Source organism: Eumetopias jubatus, unplaced genomic scaffold (genome assembly GCF_037043125.1).
Source record: "Eumetopias jubatus isolate StellerSeaLion01/CBP00866 unplaced genomic scaffold, mEumJub1_p1.0 scaffold_4, whole genome shotgun sequence".
NCBI classification, from domain to species: domain Eukaryota; kingdom Metazoa; phylum Chordata; class Mammalia; order Carnivora; family Otariidae; genus Eumetopias; species Eumetopias jubatus.
Window position 1 is genome coordinate 102,937,227 of NW_028274810.1, and position 21,574 is coordinate 102,958,800.

A 21,574-nucleotide genomic window follows, 5' to 3' on the forward strand; every position below is an offset into this window, starting at 1 on the left:
CCGGCCCTACCCCCTTATCTGGGCACTAGAAGTCTGTGAATTCAGTCCATAAAATGCTGAGTTTGTGTGTGTGAGGTTTTGGAGTTCATCATGGTTCTCTCCCCTGTCCCAGCTCAGATTTGCATGCTGGCTGCTGGGGTTGGGAGGAGGCTGTCTTTTTAAGTTTTTTTTTAATTTAAATTAAATTAACATAGAGTGTATTATTAGCTTCAGAGGTTGAGTTCAGTGATTCATCGGTTGTATATAATACCCAGTGCTCATTCCATCACGTGCCCTGCTGAATGCCCATCACCCAGTTACCCCATCCCCCGCTCCCTCCCCTCCAGCCACCCTCAGTTTGTTTCTGACAGTTAGGAGTCTCTTGGGGTTTATCTCCCTCTCTGAATTCATCTTATTTCATTTTTCCTTCCCTTCCTCTATGATCCTTTGTTGTTTTCTTAAATTCTGCACATGAATGAAATCATATGGTAGTTGGCTTTCTCTGATTGACTTATCTCGCTTAGCATAATACCCTCTAGTTCCATCCACGTCGTTGCAAATGGCAAGATTTCTTATTTTGGTGGCTGAGTAATGTTCCATTGTGTATATATACCACATCTTCTTTATCCATTCATCTCTCAGTGGACATCTGGGCTCTTTCCACAGTTCGGCTATTGTGGACACTGCTGCTGTAAACATTGGGGTGCACGTACCCCTTTGGATCCCTACATTTGTGTCTTTGTGGTAAATACCCAGTAGTGCAATTGCTGGATCGTGTGGTAGCTCTATTTTCAACTGTTTGAGGGACCTCCATACTGTTTTCCAGAGTGGCTGCACCAGCTTGCATTCCCACCAACGGTGTAGGAGGGTTCCCCTTTCTCCGCATCCCCGCCAACATCTGTCGTTTCCTGACTTGTTAATTTTATCCATTCTGACTGGTGTGAGGTGGTATCTCATTGAGGTTTGGATTTGGATTTCCCTGATGCCGGGCGATGTTGAGCACTTTTTCATGGTCTGTGGGCCATTTGGATGTCTTCTTTGGAAAAATGTCTGTTCGCGTCTTCTACCCATTTCTTAACTGGATTATTTGTCCTTCAGGTGTTGAGTTTGATAAGTTCTTAATGGATTTTGGATACTAGCCCTTTATCGGATAAAGCATTTGCCAATATTTTCTCCTGTTCTGTAGGTTGTCTCCTGGTTTTGTTGACTGTTTCCTTTGCCATGCAAAAGCTTTTCATCCTGATGAAGTCCCAAAGTTCATTTTTGCTTCTCTTTCCCTTGCCTCTGGGGACGTGTCTGGCAAGAAGTCACTGAGGCCGAGGTCACAGTGGTTGCTGCCTGTGTTCTTCTCTTAGGATTTTGATGGCTTCCTGTCTCACATTTAGTTCTTACATCCAATTTGAGTTTATTTTTGTGTGTGGTGTAAAGAAGTGGTCCAGTTTCATTCTTCTGCGTGTGGCTGTCCAATTCTCCCCAACACCATTTGTTGAAGAGACTTTTTTCCATTGGACATTCTTTCCTACTTTGTCGAAGATTGGTTGCCCACAGAGTTGAGGGTCCATTTCTGGGTTCTCTATTCTGTTCCATTGATATATATGTCTATTTTTGTGAGGAGGCTGTCTTCTTAAATGTCACTCTCCAACAGACATAGCAAGGTAATTGTATTTTGAGCATCAGTTTTGTTATCTGACAAATCACCTAGCTCACCTGGCTCTGGATTGGACACGCGTGCCTTCCCCAGCTTCAGCTGTGACTGATTGTGAACCAGATTGTTATTCAGATATGGGCCCTACAACTTGCCAGTGGAGCAGCTTCCTTGGGTTGAATGTGACCTGTAGTGGGTGATCTTTCATTTGCTCATTTTTTTCATTCATTCATTCAGCTCATCTGCTGATTTATTCATTCATTTTGCTCATTTATTCATTCGTTCATTCATTCAGCACAACCATTTCCTGAGTGCTACCTGACAGGTTCCGAATTGGGTGGGGACACAGACAATAAGGCGTGTCCCCACCTGGTCTGGCTTCCATGTCACAGGTGCTACAGACGGTCTGGGGGTGCAGCACTGGGGGGTGTCTAACATCAAGAGGTCCCCCAGCTGCAGCTCTCTTTCCCCGGGGTCCGCTCTGGGCTCAGAGCTGATCCTGGTCCGCGCACGCTGGGGTCCTGTGATATTTTTAGTAACAGTGAAGTCCCTTGTGGAATCTCTTCCTGCATTTTGGATAAATGGGGAAGAAGCCCTTCTTCTATTTATTCTCCCATTCTGACGGCTTCTGCTTTTCAGGACACACAAACAAGGGGCTAGTGGTAGGGACTTCCTGCATTCCAAACACTACTTCCGATTCAGACTCTACCTTCTCCACCTCCTTGCCTTCCTGCCCACCCCCCAGCCCCGGAAGCTGATGGCACCGCCTGGTGGCTCACACTGGCAGTTCTGGTCTCCTGCCCTTCCATGCCCAAGCACGCTGATTTTGCTGTCACCCCCACCTGTCACCATGATCTTGCACTCTCTTCTTCATATCCTATCTCGGGCGGGAATTCGACCTCACATCTCAGGGTTGCAGGTCCTGGATCAAGAGGCAGGCAATGCGGCATGGCCTCTGGCACCCCGTGGCCAGGGGCTGGTCCCCACTCTACCCTGAGCGCGTGCCTTCGGATGCACACCTCTGTGCCTCCAGTTCCTGCTTTGAAAAATGGAGACAGTAACGTGCCTCCCTCCCAGGGCTGCTGTCCAGTCACTCCGTCCTTCACTCATTCATTCCTGTGTTCAGTGTTGATAGAGAGCCTTCCGTGGAGCAGACACTTGGGATACATCCGTGAGCAAAACACAGTTCTCTCCCTCCAGGGCCGACCTGGCACAAGCGAGTGCCACCGGCCCCTCGGGAAACCGAGCTATTGCTCACGGCCAGCTCACCGCTCCCAGCGACACCGTTGCTTCTGTACAACACGTCCACTTGGTTCCATGTCCTGGGCCCGACTTTACGGTCTCCTCCATTTTCTTTCGAAAATCCCACCTTGTCCGTGTCTCATCAGAAGGACCCTGATGGTGGCTCCATCTGAGAAAAGGACAGCCACACGTAATACACATTCTGTTAGAAACGTCCAAAATTTTCCCGTTAAAATGCCCTGAACACGCCCCGGAATGCTAAAAGGGGGGAGGATTTTAACTGAGTTTTCCAGTTAAACCCCCTCTCCGTAATTTCTACCAGAATCCTGTCTCTTCATCATTCTTGGGTTCAACTATTCCTAGATTCTGGATTGGCATTTCCTTAATGTACATTATTGTTGGTGCAGTGGTGTCTCATGGCAAATGCAGCCTCTCTTGACACTACTTCAGACTGAAGTTGTGATGAGCTTTTTATTGGCTGCCCGAGGAGGTTTGCTATCTTACTTAGAGTAAGTCTGTGGGAAAATGCCTTCTGAATTCAAAACCAGTGAGCAGGGGCCGCTTGTCCAGCTGTTGGAACAACTCAATTCTTTGTGAGGCAAACCGACCCAAGAGAGCTCCGTCTGTGGACTCTCACTCGCTCTGCGAAACTGAACGTACTTGCACACGCATGCACGCGCACGCCCTCACACACATGCTCACCCCCCACATGCATGCACACGCATACATGGTCTCACACGTGCATGCACACACTCCCGCACATGCATGCACACCCTGAAGCCACACCACGTCAGGAGGTGGTCCATGGATCTCAGACCTGCTTCTGTGCCCTCTGTGGTTTGCACGTGGTAAGGGGAGGCTATCACTTGGACTCCACCCTTGTCCCCTAAGCGAAGTGTACGATTCTCACTCAGCGTGTTTCCTGGCCTTCTGAGACATTTCACTTCTCTTTCTTTTTCTCTTTATCTTCCAAATGTCCGATCTCTTACAAACTCTCCATTTAAATTGGTGTTGGGTTTTACAGACCTTTGCTAGTCCTGCGTGTCGTAGCAGTAGGTGCCATTGCGGGGCAGCGTGGGGCTCGCCCGTCACCTCTCACAGCAGCACTAGCAAAATCCAGAGCTCCGAGGGCAATCTGCCTGCCCAGGGTCCCCAGCCAGGCAGTGGCGGGGGTGATGGGGTGGTTACGCCCCCTCCGTCTGACCCCAGAGTCCAGGCCTGCACCACCATGAGGGCAGGGCCGTGCTCACACCACCGTGCGGTTCATCCGGAGGCTGAGGTGGCCTTCCAGGGAGGCAGTCCATTCTGACAAGCACAGTGAGTTACCTGGGTGGTGTTTTGTGTTTTTTCCTCCTTGGAGTGCGGGGCTGGGCACGTGGCTGAAGGGCCTCTGCCCTGCCAGGCCTGCACTTGCCCCACCTTTGCTGAGACCCCCTGCTGTGGGTAAAGACCCAGAGGGCCTCGTGGTGGGCTTAGGGAAGGCTGCCTGTGTCCGTTTGGAGTAACAACTTCACCCAGCAGAGGCTGCTTGCAAAGCAAAGTGTGACCCTTTGTCTCAGACCCCTGAGCCAACCTGCTTGAAGGCCAGAGGCCCCCTGCCGTGCAGGAGCCCCCCCCCCCCCCGCCCCCGCCTCAGTCACCTGGAGATTAAACCTGGCACCTGTGACTCTTTCCTCTCAAAAGAGCTGTTTCCCCAGCGTTCTACCTGCACAGTCTTTAGAATTGGACCGGTATGTGTCAGAGCCTGTGTTGTTAATTTGGAAACTGAGGATACCGATCCCCTCCTTCTTGGATGAAGCAGATCAATATGCCAGTCTCTCTGAAAGCGCCTTAAAAACAGCAGCTCAGTCTCCGTCCCCATCTGGTCATTTATCCTTACCATCATATAGCAGCATCTTCTGTCAAAAAAAGTCACAGTAATGAAAGCGTCCTTTTTTAATCAAGAACAGGAATGTGTTTTTTCAAACCTTTCTATTCTGGAAATGCTCAGCTATGCATAGAAGTGGAGAGAAGAGCATCCTGGACCCCAGGTGTTCCTCTGTCTCCCAGGTCCCTTGTCAGTAGCATCTTCTGCTGTATTTGTGAGGCCCCTCAAGTATGGAAGGGACCTCTGCTCTTTTTAGCTCTGTTGTATTTTGTTTTCCCCACACAGTAAAGAGAGTTTAACTAGCCACCAATGTTTAAAAATTGGTAGATTTCTTGTAAATGTGTAGGTCCCAGTCTTGTCTAGAAACATCAGAAGGATGTTTCTAGACAAGGAGCGTGAGGCCCTCATTCCTAGGGGTGGGAGGGAGTAGGCGGGGCCAGGCAGCGGCCCTGCTCACCTCCCCACACCATCTGCCTGACCCTACAGGCGTTTGGTTCTACAAGCCTTATCCTAAACATGCTTCCCCATGAGCCTGGCTTTCATGAGGGGGATGACATCTGTTTTTCTGTCTCTCTCTGGATTTTTAGAAAGCATTCTGTATCCTAGGGTGAATGTACATAAGTTTCAAGTTCTTTCTTTCACTCATTCATTCATTCATTCATTCATTTATTTTTAGAGAGCAAGAAGAACGTGGGGTGCGGGGAGCAGAGTGAGAAGGAGAGAGAGAATCTCTAGCAGACTCCCCACTGAGCACAGAGCCTGATGCGGGGCACAGTCTCACAAAATGAGATCATAACCTGAGCCCAAATCAAGAGTTGGATGCTTAACTGACTGAGCCACCCAGGTGCCCTCTAAGACTTTTGATAGCTGTTTGATAGATATCACTTCCTGCTTTTACAGGTCAAAAATGGTTGAATATTGACAATCTCATGTAGTTTGGCCTAATAAAAGACATGGTTTAAATGTTTAAATATGAAATAAGTAGAATGTGTTGTTCTGGGGGGGCAGGAGTTGGGGGTGGGGACACTAGCAAGTGTGTAGTTGTGATCCCGTCAAATTAAGGGTACGGTTGAGCAAAAGCCAATATCTGCAGCCTCCGGTTTTAAAATCACCTTGGCCTTGGGGCGCCTGGGTGGCTCAGTCGTTAAGCATCTGCCTTCGGCTCAGGTCATGGTCCCAGGGTCCTGGGATCGAGCCCCGCATCGGGCTCCCTGCTCGGCGGGAAGCCTGCTTCTCCCTCTCCCACTCCCCGTGCTTGTGTTCCTGCTCTCGCTGTGTCTCTCTGTCAAATAAATAAATAAAATCTTTAAAAAATAAAAATAAAAAAAAAATAAAATCACCTTGGCCTTCTGTGAGCCTGCTTTTCTTGTTTGTTTGTTTGTTTGATATAATGGCTTTATTGTGATGATTCACATGCCATACAACCCAACCATTACAAGTCTTTGATTCTTAGTGTATTCCCAGTTACACGACCATCACCATAGTCAATGTTAGAACATTTTCATTCCCCCAAAGAGAAGCTCCGTACCCATTAGCACTTGCTCCCCGTGTAACCCCGGTCCCCCAGCCCTAGCAACCGTTAATCTGCTTTCTGCCTCTACGGATCTGCCTGTTCTGGATGTTTCTTATAAAGGGAGTCCTACAATCTCTGGTCTTTGGGGTCTGGCTTCTTCCACTGAGCATTGTGTATTCAGGGTTCCTGTGTGTTGTAGTGTGTGTCGGTGCTGCTTATTTTTGTTGTTGGATAATAGTCCACTGTGTGGATGGGCCATATTTTCTTCCTCCATTCATCAGTTGATGAGCATGTGGGTCGTGTCCCCTTTTTGGCTATTGTGAGTAATGCTGTTATGAAATCCGTGTACAAGTTTTTGTGGGACCATGAGTTTTTAGTTGTCATGGGTGCGTACCTGGGAGAAGAATCACCAGGGCGTACGGTAACTCTCCGTTTAGCCTTTGGAGGAACTCCTGACTGTTTCCAAAGCGGCCATACCGTTGCCATCCCCACCAGTGATGCGTGAGGGTTCTGGTTTCTCCATGTTCTCACTGACACTTGCGATCTGACTTTGGATGTGGCCATGCCGTGGATTTTGTAACAAAACCTTCCTGGGGGCATAAGGTACTTGGAGAGGGTAGGAAAGGGACTGTCGTTTTGTCAGTGGCCTAGACTGTCATCAGCTGTGGTCGTTTTCAGAAATTCCTAAAGAAGCCAGGTTCTCAGCATGAGCTTCAACAATGCCCCGATCACGCACCCCCGTACCCTGTGCTGGTTGTGGTCCCCACTGGCAGGTAGTGGGAGGGCTTTGTCTCTTATGGCTGGTTTCCAGGGTGGGAAGGAGCCTCGCCGTGTCTGACGTGCCACATGCCCCTTCTCTGTGCAGGTGTCACCATGAAGCTCATGGACGAGGTGGCTGGGATTGTGGCTGCACGTCATTGCAAGACCAACATAGTCACTGCCTCCGTGGACGCCATTAACTTTCACGACAAGATCAGAAAAGGTAACGGGACTCTGCTGACAGAATGCGGGGGGCCGTTGGCTCTCTGGCTCCCTTTGCCAACTTGCTTGTGGTTCGCACCCAGTGTCGCCAGCGCCCTGGTGTCTGCCCGTTTGCCAAGAGAAACGGGAAGCCAGTCTTGCACTTTGTTCTTGTTGATGCATCTGTGAGGCTAGGATTTGTTGGTTTGATTTTTCATCTGGTAAGACCCGTAATTTAGATGTGTTTGGGGCCTTTATGCGACTGAGGAGCGCCATAAACCCCTCTTAAAATGCCCCATGAACAGACACAGCTCCAGTGACTGGTGCCCCCAGAGTTTACATGTTTCCTCTGGGGGAGGCATAGATAATCCATGATGTAAGTAGCGGCAGGATCCATGCAGAGAAGCCCATTGCCCACAGTCCTCGGCTAGCCCGCCTGCACCATCCAGGCAGCGCTGGGGTTTGGTACCGCCCCTGTCCCAGAGACTTGGCAGCCACCCAGGAGAGCGGGCCAGCTCCTCATGCCCATCCCATGTGAGTGCTGAGGGCGTGAGGTGAGTGACGGTCCCCTCCTGACACATGGTGATTTCTGCGTTGTGTCTTGTTGTGTCTTCTGCGGTTAGGCTCTGTGCCCCAGAAAAGTAGCGCTTCGCTGCGGGGTCAGGTGGGTAGGGGCTGCGGGGTTGGGTGGGGTCATGGCTGCAGGAGCCTGGTATTGATTCCAGAGCAGCCTCGCTGGGAAAGCTGTCAGGTCGGCCCCGGCCCCGGCTGGGAGGGGTGCGACATAGACGCCTCTGAGCACTGCTCTGTCCCGAGCCCCGCAAGGCTGTCCTGACTATTCGGAGGCCGCGGGGCCAGTGCCACCAGCATGCTCTCCCCTGCAGAACACACTGGTGGTGAATGCCCAGGTGCGCGTCCAGGAGGGTCCAGGCGTTGGAAGGGTAGGGGGCTGGCTGCCTGCCTGTCCTGGGTCATTGAGAGCAAGTCAAGCATACCCTAGTAGGATCTGGGTGTTTTTAGGGTAAGGAAATGGTCTGTGGCACCTCTCTGTCTGCTTTGTGCAGTCCCTTCGTAACTGAGGGCGTGAGGTGAGTGACCGTCCCCTCCCGACACATGGTGATTTCTGCGTGTGTTGTGTCACTGTGGGTGTTTGCCACAGACACAGACATCAATGTCATTTTAGAATTTGTCCACAACAAGTGGGTCTTGTCGTCTTGGATTGCCCTCCATGGGCCTCAGGTGCACATTATGTGCAGTGGTGGCACGAAAGTTTTGGAAAGGCAGGATCCCGTGCCAGGATTCCCCGCTTCTCTTTTTCTAGAACTACTCCCTGGATAAGTCCCTGCGATCAGAACTTCATTGTTAAACACAGCTTCAAAATCTACAGTGGAAAACGCATTTACATTCCATGACCTTGCTCTGTTCCGTGTCTCCCAAGTGCCCTTTGAGAAGCGCCACCTAGGAAAAGAGACTTTCCTGGAGAGCCAGCTGATTTGCTCAGTGTCAGCCGGCTCAGCAGACGTGCTGTGCAAGCTCAGGGAAGCTCCCAGAGAATGACCGAGTCTTCACCCCCAATCCCTTGTATGACCAGAATTAACTTCCAAGGGGGAGGTAAGGAAGGAGAATGGTTGGTTCCTGGTCCATGTGAATTACTAATTTGCAGGCAAGACCGTGAACTCTCCTTGGTGTACAGGGCCCTTTCTGGGACCCATTTAGCAACGTGGAAGCCACTGGGGCAACCTGTGTGTGGAGCTGCCCTTGACAGACGCTTTCAGTTTCTAAGACGTTCCTCTTATTCCAAAACACAGAGAAAAGGTTCTTCATTTTCAGAAGCCATAGTTCTGGCAGGATGTTCTACTCTGGATGGGTTTCCTCCAGCGGGCAGAGTGAGGGGTGGGCTGCGAGGCCTACCTGGCTGCACCCTTGGGTGCTGGAGCCTACACAGCCCTGGCCTGGAACCCACACCGCCCAGGGCCCCTCGCTGGTGTCCCAGCCCTGGCCTGGAGTCCGCGCCACCCAGGGCCCCCGTGTCAGCAGCCCCTGGCGAGCAAAGAGAGAGGGTTTCTGCTTTCTCGGATCACTTCTTGTTTTGTGCATAAAGGGATGTGGGCCACAGTAGCCAGCTAAGGAGTCTGGCCTTTCTGTGCCAGTGTCCCCCAGGCGCTGTCAGACACTGTCACACCTTAGAGACAGTGCCGGTGTCCCGGGTGGGGTCTCCGTCTGGCAGCGCGCCGGCCACACCCGCCTCAGACACAGAATGGGCCCATCTTGTCCTCAGTTCCGGGGGGCAGAGGTCTCTGCAACACGGCTCCTTTCCTCCCCCATTCTTTGCTCCTTTCTGGGCATATGCAGTGTGAGGCTGGGGTGACCCTGCGCACTGTGGATTCTTGAGCGCAGGCAAACCTGTTGAGGTCCCCTTAAATCCCAACCTGTGGGTTCTAGTGTGGCCTCCATGCTCCTGCCATCCCTGATCCAGCGGGAAGGGGCCAGGAGAGCCGGATGCTGCCGCCCGCCAGGAGGCTGGGTGGGACCCCCACGCACTATACCACGGTGGGGCAGGGGCAGAGCTGAGTGCTCTGGAGAGTGGTGTTTGTGTCCCAGGGCTGCACCACAAGGGACCACAGACTGGGGGCTTCAAACAGCAGACCTTTGCTCTCTCACAGGCTGGAGGCCCCAAGTCCCAAATCCAGGTGTGGGCAGGGCCACTCCAGAGGCGCTAGGGGAGCGTCCTTCCTGCCTCTTGCAGCCTCTGGGGGCATTTCCTGGTTCGTGGCCACATCACTCCAACCTCCCTCCACCTTCACGTGGCCTCTCCTGTCTCTTCTTCTGCCTCTTATAAGGACACTTGTCAGAGGATTTAGGGCCCACCCGGATAATCCAGGAGGATTTCATCCTGAGAGCCTTAAATCAGTGGCATCTGCAAAGACCCTTATTCCCAGTAAGATCACATTTGGAGGTTCTAAATGGACTTACGTTGGGGTGGAGGGCACTGTTCAGCCCACTACACATGCTTTCTCTCCTTACAGCTTGATTCTAGTAGACACTAGCTTCACTTTCTCTTTTGCAAAATTGTGAGGTGAGTAAAATCTCTTCTGTGCCCCAAGTTGCCCCTTTCCCCACATGGATGTGAATGTGAGTCCTCCCTTATGAGGGTCAGCGGTAAAGTCAGCACCCAGGCCAGAGAAGGAGTGACTCTGAGGGGCCTAGAGGGGAGGACCCATGGTTTTGAGAAGGACAGTTATACACCCAGGGCTGAGGGACCTGCCTCCTGAGAGCAGCCCCACTAGAGCAGAATTGAGAGGCCCCATGCTTCTCCGGCGGGGCCGGCGGGGGGGGGCACTGAGGAAGGAGCAGCGGCTTTCCTCTGCACGGCAGGAGACAGGGTCAGCCCTGGGACACAGAGGGCAGCTCCGAGCTCTGTGCTGCTCATCTGTAAAATGAAATCAGCGCAGGGACTGTTTTCAGGAACGATATTTTCATGGGAAAGGCACGTGCCGGCGGCTGAGCCACGGGGCCCCCTGGGGCCGTGGTCACGGGGCAGCAGCTGCCCGCAGCCAGCGTCCGGCCTCCTCAGACACACCGCCCTGGAGGGTGCAACCCTAACAGGCCACCGCTCCGCCCCGAGGGGTGCCCCCCACCTTCTGACGGCTGATCTGACGCGGTGGGGAAAAGCCCAGAAATGTAGACCCATCGCCAGCCACACGTGCCCCCACATGTCAGTTCACTGTGGCCGCTCTAATCAGTTACCACACAACCCGTGCCTTAAAGGTCCCAGGCTCCCTCCCTCATGCTTCTGCAGGTCAGGTCCATGGGGCTGCGTTCCCAACGTGGGGCCCGACTGGGTGGTGCAGCAGAGGTGGCCAGCACCGTGGGGTGGGGTGGGTTGATCCAGGACCCCCGGCATCACTCAGGGCAAGCTGATGACACCGGAAGACCTGAACGCTTGCCCCGTTGCTGATTGTTTCTCTTTAAGATGAGATGTGAAAATGCCAGGGCAGCTGTTGAGGGCAGTAAAAGTGGCACGTGGTTCCTGTAGCTCTCAGGGTTCGGGAAGCCCTGGCAGGAACCCCTAAAGCTGGAGCTGTTGGTGGAGAAGCCGTCTCCCCAGACTGTTTGGGTGGGAAGTGAGGAACCTTCTGGAAAATGCTTTGGGCTGTGTTATGTAAGACACACCGAGGTTACTTCACTACCTCCCTGCTTTTCTGAGGAACGCTCGCTGCCGCTGCTCTTTTTGGAACTTCAACACTGAGCTGTTCTTAATGTTTGAAGTCCTTGGCAGCCCCTCAGCTGTGGTAAGAGCAACTTTTTATTATTCTGTTTGCCCAATCCCGGCAAGCCGTGCTGCCTGCCCTGGGTGAGACGCTCCTCCGCTGCTGGGGGTCGGGCGGGGCCCCCCCTGCCGCTCCCTGCCGCTCCCTGGGGCCCCAGAAACAGAAGGGAGCTGCGCTTCCTGAGTGTGCGTTAGGCCCCGCTCGAGGGCCATCCGGTTTACCTGCCCAGTGCCGCAGGAAGCCTACTCATCCCCACTTCTCCGGTCTGGAGCCCGAGGGGGCCGCAGGGCCGCTCGCCGTGGAGCCGGAGGGCAGGCCGCACAGCCGGCTCCGGGGCCAGATCTCTGAGCCCCTCGCTCGGGTGCCCCCTCACTGCCAGGCTTGATCGACACGGGCATCCGCCACCGCCGGGGCCCGGGCATCACCGTGGCGGGTGACGAGCCTGTACCCTCATGTCAAATGCAGCGCCATTCACCCTTGACCCTTACGCAGCTGCCAGAGGGGCGGCTGGCCCGCTCAGTCGTGTGAAACCCTCTCCTGGCTTTCCCAAGCCTCTCGAAAACATGGCTATGGCTTCTCTCAGTTGGGGGAGTCCAGCCGCAAGGAAGGCACCACTCTGTCCGTGTCTCTGGCATCGGCCTTGGCCCGGGGCCCTTTTCCCACTGATGTTAGTCAGTCCCGCCTCCAACCCTCAGTCTCATCAGCTTTGCCTGGGGGGGGTTCCCCACCTGTGCTGTCCCCCACACCCGTTGCTGACCACCCGTGGCTATTTGCATCATAATTAAAGGTAAACAAAAATGGTGAATGCTGCTCCTCCGAGGCACGCGCCTCATTTCAGGTGCTCAGTGGCCAAACGTGGCTGGCAGCTGTGTATCAGACGGCACAAAGAGAGGACCTTCCCAGCATCACAGAAAGGCTGCTGGGCAGCGCTGGTCTCTGGACTGTCTGGACTCTGATCCCAGCATCTGATGCTCTGGGATGCATTTCCATAGACCCCCTAGAGGTCCTATGGACACTCAGTACAGAGCCTAGTGCCCCAGCGCCCCCTTCAGCAGGGTCCCCCCCACCACCCAGCTGGCTGCAGAGCGGGGCGTGCAGGCTTCCCGTGGGGCAGCTGTGCCCCCAGGGCACTCTAAGCTCGCCATCTGCAGGGGCACCCCGCTCAGATCTCGGGGGTCCAGTTGGGGTTCACTAGATAGGCCTGCTTCTTGGCTTCTTGCTGGTACTCAGGGGGCTCTGCTTTTTTCTGGAATTCACAAGAGGAATTTGCTACAATCTCCAACTTCCAAATTCAGTTAGGTATCCAGTGATTAGAACCACCAGATAGGAGACAGAACTTACAAAGTACCAGACGATTGTGTCCCTTCATTCCGGTTGGATACCTTGTGTCAAGACAACTACAAGTTCCAAGACTTCTTGAGCCCTTGATGGAGCCGTGAGCCGGTTTCCACACGTGGCCACTAACCATCCTTCCCACTGGGAACCCACCAGGTCTGCGACCGTGTGGCTTCCGGGATCCTGGCCCAGTTGCCTTTGGGATTCGTTCTTACTTGGAGCTTCATCAAGTTTCTAGATTCCTTGTATTGTCATAGAATCCCTGCTTGAAACATGGAGATATCACATAAAGTGGTAGAAATGTATGATAAAACCACATAAAGGTAGTATTCTCTGAGCTTTATAAAGTATCGTGCTCCTGATTTTAGAGTTACTTATGACATAGCATCAGCAGCAGCCCCGAAAAACTGGACTATGTTAAAGTCACCCAGTGCAGCATCTACCTACGTAGTCGTATTAATTTTCTATGGCTGCTGTAACAATATGCCAAAAACATAGTGGCTGAAACGACACAGATTTGCTGTCTCAGTTCTAGAGGTCAGAAGCCTGACCGGGTCTCACGGCGCTAAAGTCAGGGTGCCGTTCCTTGTGGAGACTCTAGGAAAGAATCTGCTGCTTGCCTATTCTACCTTCTAGAAGCCGTCTGCCTTCCTTGGCTTGTGGCCCCTCCTCCATCTCCAAAGTCAGCAGGGTGGCATCTCTCGGACCCTCTGCTCCGGCCTCCTCGTCCACTTGGGAGGACCCCTGTGATGAGACTGGGCCCACCTGGATGACCCAGGCCGGTCGCCCCATCTCCAGGCTCCGGACCACATCTGTGAAGCCCCTTTGCCACATAAGGCCACATAATTCACAAGTTCAGGGGATTAGGACATGGACAGCTTTGGGGGCCATTGCTCCTTCTGCCCTAGTAGAGTCCGTTAACTCCCTCTGACACAGAGGCAGGTAGGGCTCCAGACTGTTTCCGAGCTCTGCCTTTTCCCCGCCCTGTGTTTTCTCCTATAAGCTCTGTAGACAGGACCCTGGCAGAGCGCACAGGAGAGCAAGAAGGAGCTCAGCCCTGGGGGGCTTCAGGGAGGCATGAGAGGAAGTGCCCCTCAGTCTGTCCCGAACCCCTCAGCTGCTGATATCCGGCACCTCTGAGGCCTGGGGGATTTGCAGAGAGGCAGCTGCGGTGGTGAGCTTCCTGGCGAGTCTCGGCCTCTTACAGAGAGTTGGCACCGGAACTCGGGTCTAGAGGGTACCGTATGTCCTGGGGTCCTGAGTCCCGGCCTCTCAGACCATGCTGACGTACTGGGCGAGCTGAGCTGCGGCCCTGGCCTTCCTGTGCAGGGACCACCGCCACTGTGGTCACGTCTCGGCATCTGATCAGGCATAGTTGCTCATCTCCTGGGACCCGGAGAGAAAGGGCGGGGTTTTTAATGCTTTGCTACCCTGTGTTCTTCACAAGCTGAAAACGTAAAATCTCCCTTGCTAACGCAATGGCCTGTTTGAGTCATTTAGACAGTGTTAGAAGCAGCCTCTTGGCCAACGTATATGTGCCCGCTATAGAAGAAAATTGTGATTTGTTTTAAAACATTACTTCTTGTTACCGTGTGGGTGTAATTCTCCACCCAAAGACCCTAAGAGCGTTGTGTGGGCACACTCCACCTTTGGGCTTAAGGTGGCTTTTCCTGGAGGGCTGTTAAGCAGAAGGGCACTCAGACCCTACCAGAAATTTCTGTCCTGGGCTAAACGTCCATGTGACATAATTAATGTGGGCAAGTGATCTCCACGTGGCCACATTTGCAGGCTCACTGGTTTGTCACAATCTCCCCGAGAGACAGCTACTCCTGTGCCTGTTAGCAAATGAGGAAGCCAAGGCACGGTGTGGGTGGCCGCCTGCCCAGTGCACCCCAGAGCCTGTGGAACCCGAGGTCCTCCGCAGGGCACCGTGGGCCATCTGGGGCCGCTCCGGGCCTCAGAGAGCCTGCCTTTCATGGAGACACTTGGCGGGGAATGGCTGTCTATTCCCACTTCAGCAGCTCAGAGGAGAACTTGGGGCGCCCTCCCGGCCTCCATGCCCTGGGCCGGGAGAGTGGCCTGACCACCTGAGCCTGTCCTGGTGGGCTCGTGGCTCCTAGCACCGATGACAGGCGGCAATTTCCCCCTTGAGCTGGTCGCACCTGGTCTTTTAAATAAACAAGCCATTCTGCAGGTGGATTTGGACATGTGACCTAGTGGAAAAGCTCCCAGGCAGCGTCTCAGTGCTCTGGACCACTCTGCCTCCGCCGTGCCCCCCAGAGAGCCTCTGAGCACGTGGCTGCTGTGCCTGGCAGGTCCCGCTCCCCGGTCTGCAGCTCCTCGGGCCAACGGAAGTGCACGCCAACACGAGCCAGCCGCTGCGGTCCTTCCCTGTCTCAGGTGGTGTCCCAGTGTCCCAGGCAGGGTTTGGGGTAGGCCTGGCACGCCCCTCCTGTGGTCCTGCCCCTGCACCTGGGATGGACTGAGCCAGGCCTCGTGGGAAGGAGCCTGACGCCCCATCTCCATGAGGTCTCTGAGCGCCCTGCCGCTGGTCTTGTGTCCTGTGTCCCTGTGCTCCCTGGGGAACCACGTTGACGGCCTTGCTCCCCTTCCGGGTGACGCAGGGGCCCGCAGGCCCCTGGTTCCGGCTCCGATCCCATGAGAACGCACTGTTCCGGCCTCACGGAAGCGGCAGGAAGGGGGAGCCAGGCCGGGCTGAGCCTTGGAGCAGGTTCTGTCCACCAGAGCCCTGTGCATGATGGCGGCAAGGAGCACCTGCCCCCACTGACCTCTGGCCTCATGAGATAGGAGTGGCGGTCCCTGGCGGTAAGCAGGTCGAGCCCGGATGCTGGGTGTTCTCGTATGAAAAGTCCCGCAGACCCTGGCTGGGTGCGGTCATGAGGGCAGCCGTGCCTGGAGCCGCCTTCATGCCGGGCACACTCAGATGGGGGTTTGCCCATGCTTCCAAACACAGGTGCACCGACGGGGTCATCCAAAACAGAGCCTTCAACTTGGGGGCCACTGGGGAGCACTCTGGCAGGGGTGTCCTGACCCCCCCCCGAAACCAAAAGCAGAATTGGTGTGTTAGATTCCTCTCAGGAGAGCCAGCCCCCGTGGCAGTCACAGGTTCTCCAGGGGTAGAGAGGACACGACCGTGGGAAGGACACACGGAGATGCATTTGCGCCTCCCCCATCCTGCCCCAGGTGCCGAGCCGCCTGTAACTCGGCCACGGCCTGGGGAGCCTGTGAGTGGCGTGCCCCGGTGGGTCACAGAGGCAGCTCCTATCAGGGCAGCAGAAATTGCCCACCGACCCTGGGCCCTGACGTGCTCGCACTCTGGTCTCAGCCCAGCCACAGGTGTGTGTTGGGTGCTTTGTTCGTGACTCTGCCCTCGTAGAGCTCCCCTAATGGCCCTGTCCCTGACCGCGTGGCCTTCCTCCCCCCCCGGAAATGGCTGTACGGGACATGAAGCCCTCCCTGTAAGTATGAAATTGAATGTGGCTTGGAACATTCTGGTACTCTGTAACATGGAATAACTGCCCCTGCTTCTGGCCTGCCCACACGCTCACCCCTAACAGTCACCACGCTGTCTTGACTTGTCTGTCCTCCTGGGTCTTTGAACGTGTCTCGTGGTGCCTGTCTCCTCGGAGCTCGGATACCGGGGTTCCCAGGGTTGTTAAGAGGTTCCCACGGCCAGCACTGGTTCCAGGGCTGGTTCCAGGGAGCAGGTCTCAGCATCATGTGCCAGACTTGGGCAGGGATTTCCTTGAACCCATCCCAGAACGAGGCCATGCTGGGAGTGGGGGCGGGGGGCCGTTCTGGCTACACGTTGGTGGGGGTGCAGCCGGGTGTCAGGCCCTCCCCCCGGAAGCCCCTGAGGATTAGTGCTGCCTCGTGGTCCAGAGCCACACCATCAGCCGTGATAATGACGGTGCTGAGTGCCTTCTGCCACTGGGCTCCAGGTTAGCACCTGGCTCATTTCGTGTCTTCCCCACAGTTACCCTGGGAGGCAAGTCAAGTCTGTTTATAAGAGAAGACTGGGCTCTGTGAGATGAAGGGAGCAAGGGGCGAAAGGGCCAAGGCTGGATGGCAGGCAAGAGCCCGTGAATGGGGGGCGGCAGGGAGGAGAACCACTCTAGGTTGGGAAGCAGCTGCCAGGGTGGAGAGTCATGACCCAAAGGGCACGGGGAGCACAGGGAGGTTGGGTTGAGGTTGAGAAGGAGAGGCTCCCCCGGGATGGTGTTATGGGAACGTAGGACTCTGGACTGCATCATAATCAACAAGGGAAACCATGCCAGCCCAGGCAGGTGGTGAGCACCTGGGGACTCGGACCAAGTTCAGGGTCTCAGCTATGTTGTGGGGCAGAGTCTGCAGCTCCGAGGAGAGCTCTGGTCCTGTGAGCAAGCCTGCCGGAGAGAGGGAGAGCCTGATGGCACGGACGCGGTTTTGACAGGACAGAAGGGCAGGAGGACATGGGCTGAAGTACACACAGTGGCTCTGGGGGAACGCAGCCAAGCGCCCAAGGCTGCCGTCAGACCAGCATCAGGAACAATAGCCAGGGAGCTGGGAGGGTACCGGGAAGGTGGCTTAGAGCAACATGGCGGGGCAGCCGTGTGGCACAATAAGGTCACAGTGTGGACGGTGTGGCTACGTGGCCTTAATGTGACTTCAGAGGGACAGAGCCAGCTCACCCCCCAGCTGCCTGAAAGCAGCCCTCCCAGGGGGCAGGGGGCCAGGTGACGGCCACCACTCCAAATGTCCGTGTCAACACTAAAAGCAACCACCTGCTCCCGAGGCAGGTGAGCATTCAGGGCTACTAACGAGGCACAGTGAGAATTCGTCATTTCCATGTCCTCGTAGTTGTTAGACGCTGCCTAACCGGGTGTCTCCTAACGCCCTCGGTGACCTGCTGCCTGTGCCCTCCCGCCCCTCCCCGCCCCTCCGCCAGTGTCCTCCGCTAACCCGCTGTCCGTGCCCCGCAGGCTGCGTCATTACCATCTCTGGACGCATGACCTTCACGAGCAATAAGTCCATGGAGATCGAGGTCTTGGTGGACGCCGACCCCGTGGTGGACAACTCGCAGAAGCGCTACCGGGCTGCCAGTGCCTTCTTCACCTACGTGTCCCTGAGCCAGGAGGGCAAGTCGCTGCCCGTGCCCCAGCTCGTGGTGAGTGACTCCCCACCCTGCTGGCTGGCCCTGCCAGCACTCAGTGGCTCCCAGGAGAGACTGGAGTCCTGTGAGCCCCTTCTGGGGGGCAGGGCCCCGGCCCGGCCGCCCCGCGGCCCAGTGACCTGGGCTGCACTGGCCGTCAAACGCGAGGGCCTTCCCCTGTGGACTGTGAGGTCAGACCGGGCAGACAGGACGAGAGAGACCTCTTCACGAGCTCCGAGCTCCTTGGCTCTGGGGGTTCTCTCTCGAGGGTGAGTACAGTGCCCAGGGGCTCCCAGAGCTGTGTATAAAAGCTACAGTGGGGCTGAGGCCCCTCCCAAGGGATGGGTTCTCGAGGAGCCTTGGCCTGAGTGTCCTGCTTGATGGGGACTGAGCCAGACCCCGACAGCGTGGAGCTGGGCATCAGGGACTCAGGGTCCTTCCCTGCCTTGGCTGCCTGGCCGGGCTCTGCCCTGGGTATGCAGAGAGAGATGGCAGGTGTCTGGCCACACAGCCTCCCACGTGAGATGCTGCCACCGCAGTGTTGAAGGGTCCCGGAGCAGGAATCCCAGCAATTTGACAAGTGCTGGACTTGTGCTGGGAGAGTCAGGGAGCCAGAGGTGGCCGACATTCAAAGTGGGGAATGGAGAAGGCGGTGGGTGGGTGGTGAGGATGCTTGACTGGGAGGTACTCGGGAACTGTGGAATGAATGACTGAGTGAATGAATGAGTGAACACATGCACGCTGCTTCCAGATCTCCCTTGAGCCAATGATGGTTTTACGCTCAGCCTCACGCATCCCTTACCAGTGCCGGTCACAGTCCCGTCTGGACCTTGTCCAGACACTGGCCAGCAAGGCCTCTGCGGCTCCCCGCAGCCAGCACCACCACAGCCCTGGGGAGCGGGGCCCCCGCTGCTGGCCCCCCTGTCACCAGACAAGGACCCGTCGGGCCGACAAGGCTGAGGCGCTTGTGGAGGGTCGTACATCCCGTCCCGGGGAGCCTGCATTTGGGTCCAGCACACGACTTGCGGCTGCTCAGGCTGCTCCTGATGCCCCTTGAGCCGGCCTGCACGTCTGCCGCTGGAGGCCGCTCTTGTGGGGCTGCAGGGGGAGCTCCCCGCCCCCGGCGGGGTGAGGGTCGGGGGCAGAGTGGCCTGGGCGGGGGCGGGGGTTCTCTAGAGCGCCTGGCACTATGCGGCCCCCTGCCGCTCCCGTGGCGGCTGCTCCCCAGGCAGATCCTGTGCCTCCTGCGGGAGAAGAGTGGGCACTGAAAACCTTTACGACAGACACACCACAGTGGAGACCCGCTTCTCACGCAGGCCGGGAACTAGGCTCCCACGTGCCGCTCCCTCCGGCCCCGCAGTCTCTCTCCGTCGGAGCTCTGCCCCCACCCGCCCCCTCTACAGGCAGGGAGCCCCCCACAGCCCTCCTGCTGTCAGCCCAACCAGCGTCCCTGAGACCCGCCTCACCCGAGCGTGAGGACTAGGGGTGTGCGTCCCACACGCTGCCTCTCGCCCTGACCTGTGGCCCCGGGGGGGATGGCTCCCATGCCCACCCTGTCCCCTTGGCTGATGATTGTGTGTTCCCCCTGACCGCCTCTGGCCTTGACCTTAGCAGCCACGTGTCTCTGGGTCTTGGGCCACTTTTCCTCAGAACCTTGCCTGCTCCTCTTGGCCCTCAAACACAGGCTTTCCCCGCCTCTCTCCTGAACCCCCTGTCCCATCTTCTTCCATGTTGTCACAGTGCCCCATCCCGAATGCTGAATTCCGCCTCACACAGGCAAATACTTGCTCTCTGTTCTCCTTAGCCTCCGGGCTCCGGCAGCGCGGCCAGATGCAAGGACACTCTGCGTCTCTATCTCGCCAGCCTGGCATGATGCACCAGGCCTCAGGGGAACCTGTGCTCCCTTGACACAGGACCGCAGTGGCCAGACAGTCAATCCATGATCCCCCAAAACACCAGGCCCTGACGGGTGCCCCCCCATGCCCTTCACTCCCCCCTGAGTGGCTGGGTCCAGGCCTCGAGCCACGAGCACTGTTCTGTGCTCACTGTTCAGTCCCCGATTGGCTCTGCCAGCTCTGCCGGTCTCCCATAGGGACCCGCACGCATCTCAAATGTGATGTATCCTGAATTGAGCTCGTCACCTTTCCCCAAAAAATCCCACTGGTCCTCACGGGTTCCCTCTCTCAGTGAGCCTGGGGACTGGCCTGGCTCCTCTCCTCTCTGCTGCTCAGCCCCCCACACCCACGGTCTCTAGGCCCCATCGCTGGCTGGATCACTGCTCAGCCCCAAGCTGTACTGCCTCCTCCAGGCTTGCTGCCCTCCACCCGACCCCACACCGGAGCGGAGGGAGTTTGTTAAAATCAGATTTTCTCCCTCTCCCACCTAATCTGCTCTCTAGCCTTGGTGCCCTCAGCACAAGGTCCAGCAAATCTGGCTTCTCTGGCTTCAGCCCCCAGACTCATTCCTGCCTCAGGGCCTTTGCACACACTGTCCCTCTGCCTGGATACCTTCCCTCAGACTGTTGCGGAGCCAGCTCCTTCCACTCTTTCTCAGATAGCCCATCCTTAGATCGCCTTCCCTCCACACTCGAGATAAAGCCTGACCCCCACCACTGCCCAGGGACTGTCTCCTGTTCCCACACCATCTCCCGGCAGCCGGCACCATCTCAGATCCTCTGGTGCATCCAGACCAATGTGTGATTCCAGGATGCCCAGCACAGAGTGGGGCTCAGGAAAATACCCGTGGGTGGGCTCATGGGCTTGCTCGCCTCTCCAGCCACATTCCTCTGCCGCACTGGTCAGTGCCCTGCTGGTGGACAGTTGGCAACTGCGGGTCCCTGAACGCCCCAGGGATTCCCCACTCACTGTTGCAGACACGCACGTACTGTGGGGGCACACGTGGGCATGGGCATCCTGCTGCCTGGGTTCTGGTCAGGGTGTACTGGTTGTGTGGTCCCAGGCTTGCTCTTCTTGGATGCACCTCTGTTTCCTCATCTGTACCAGGGGGACGGCCCTAGTGCATGCCACAGAGGGTGGGTGAGGGTTCTGTGAGCTAGCTTATGTGTCTGAGAGCGCCACACTCGTCTGCTGCTGTTCGCTGTGCTTTCCAGACCCCTCCCACTGGAGCTGACGCTCTCCTGGAGGGAGCCAGTAAGCAAGTAGGGACACCAGACTGTGAGATGCTGGTGAGGGTCATGGGGGAAGAAGCAGGAGGTGGGGGATCGGCATTCCCTGGGAGAGCTGTTGCTACTTAAGGAGGTTCCTTCCACGGAGGGCCTCAACAGGGCTGCGTTCAAGCAGGGCCTGGTGTTGGGGGCAGGGGAGCCATTTCCCAGAAACTATCTGGGTAAAAGGAACCAGGGACTTGGAGGCCTGCGGGCTGGAGCCGACCGCCCATACAGGCAGAGGAGGGGGCAGGAACACACCTGAGGCCACCCAGCTGATCCCGGCTAGGCCCAGCCCCGGGACCCAGCCTTCTGACCACGTGGGGCCTTTCCTCTGCTGTCAGCTGAGGGCGTACAGCGGCCTGCAGGGCTCCCCAGATGGACATGAGAGTAAGCACAGCCGAGGAGTCAGACCATCTTCATTTTGCAAAGGCTCATTCTGAGTAG

At 56.2% G+C, this 21,574-nt stretch overlaps 1 protein-coding gene across 12 annotated transcripts in view; it reads left to right on the forward strand.

The window, feature by feature from the left end:
• The window catches only part of ACOT7 (acyl-CoA thioesterase 7), a 107,186-nt gene that overhangs the window by 72,818 nt on the left and 12,794 nt on the right, over nt 1–21,574 (forward strand). For all 12 annotated transcript variants that reach the window (XM_028108187.2, XM_028108190.2, XM_028108188.2 and 9 more), the window contains 2 exons: nt 7,112–7,228; nt 17,795–17,979. In XM_028108187.2, coding sequence (XP_027963988.1) covers nt 7,112–7,228; nt 17,795–17,979 — 302 coding nt within the window. The remainder of the gene's footprint in view (nt 1–7,111; nt 7,229–17,794; nt 17,980–21,574) is intronic.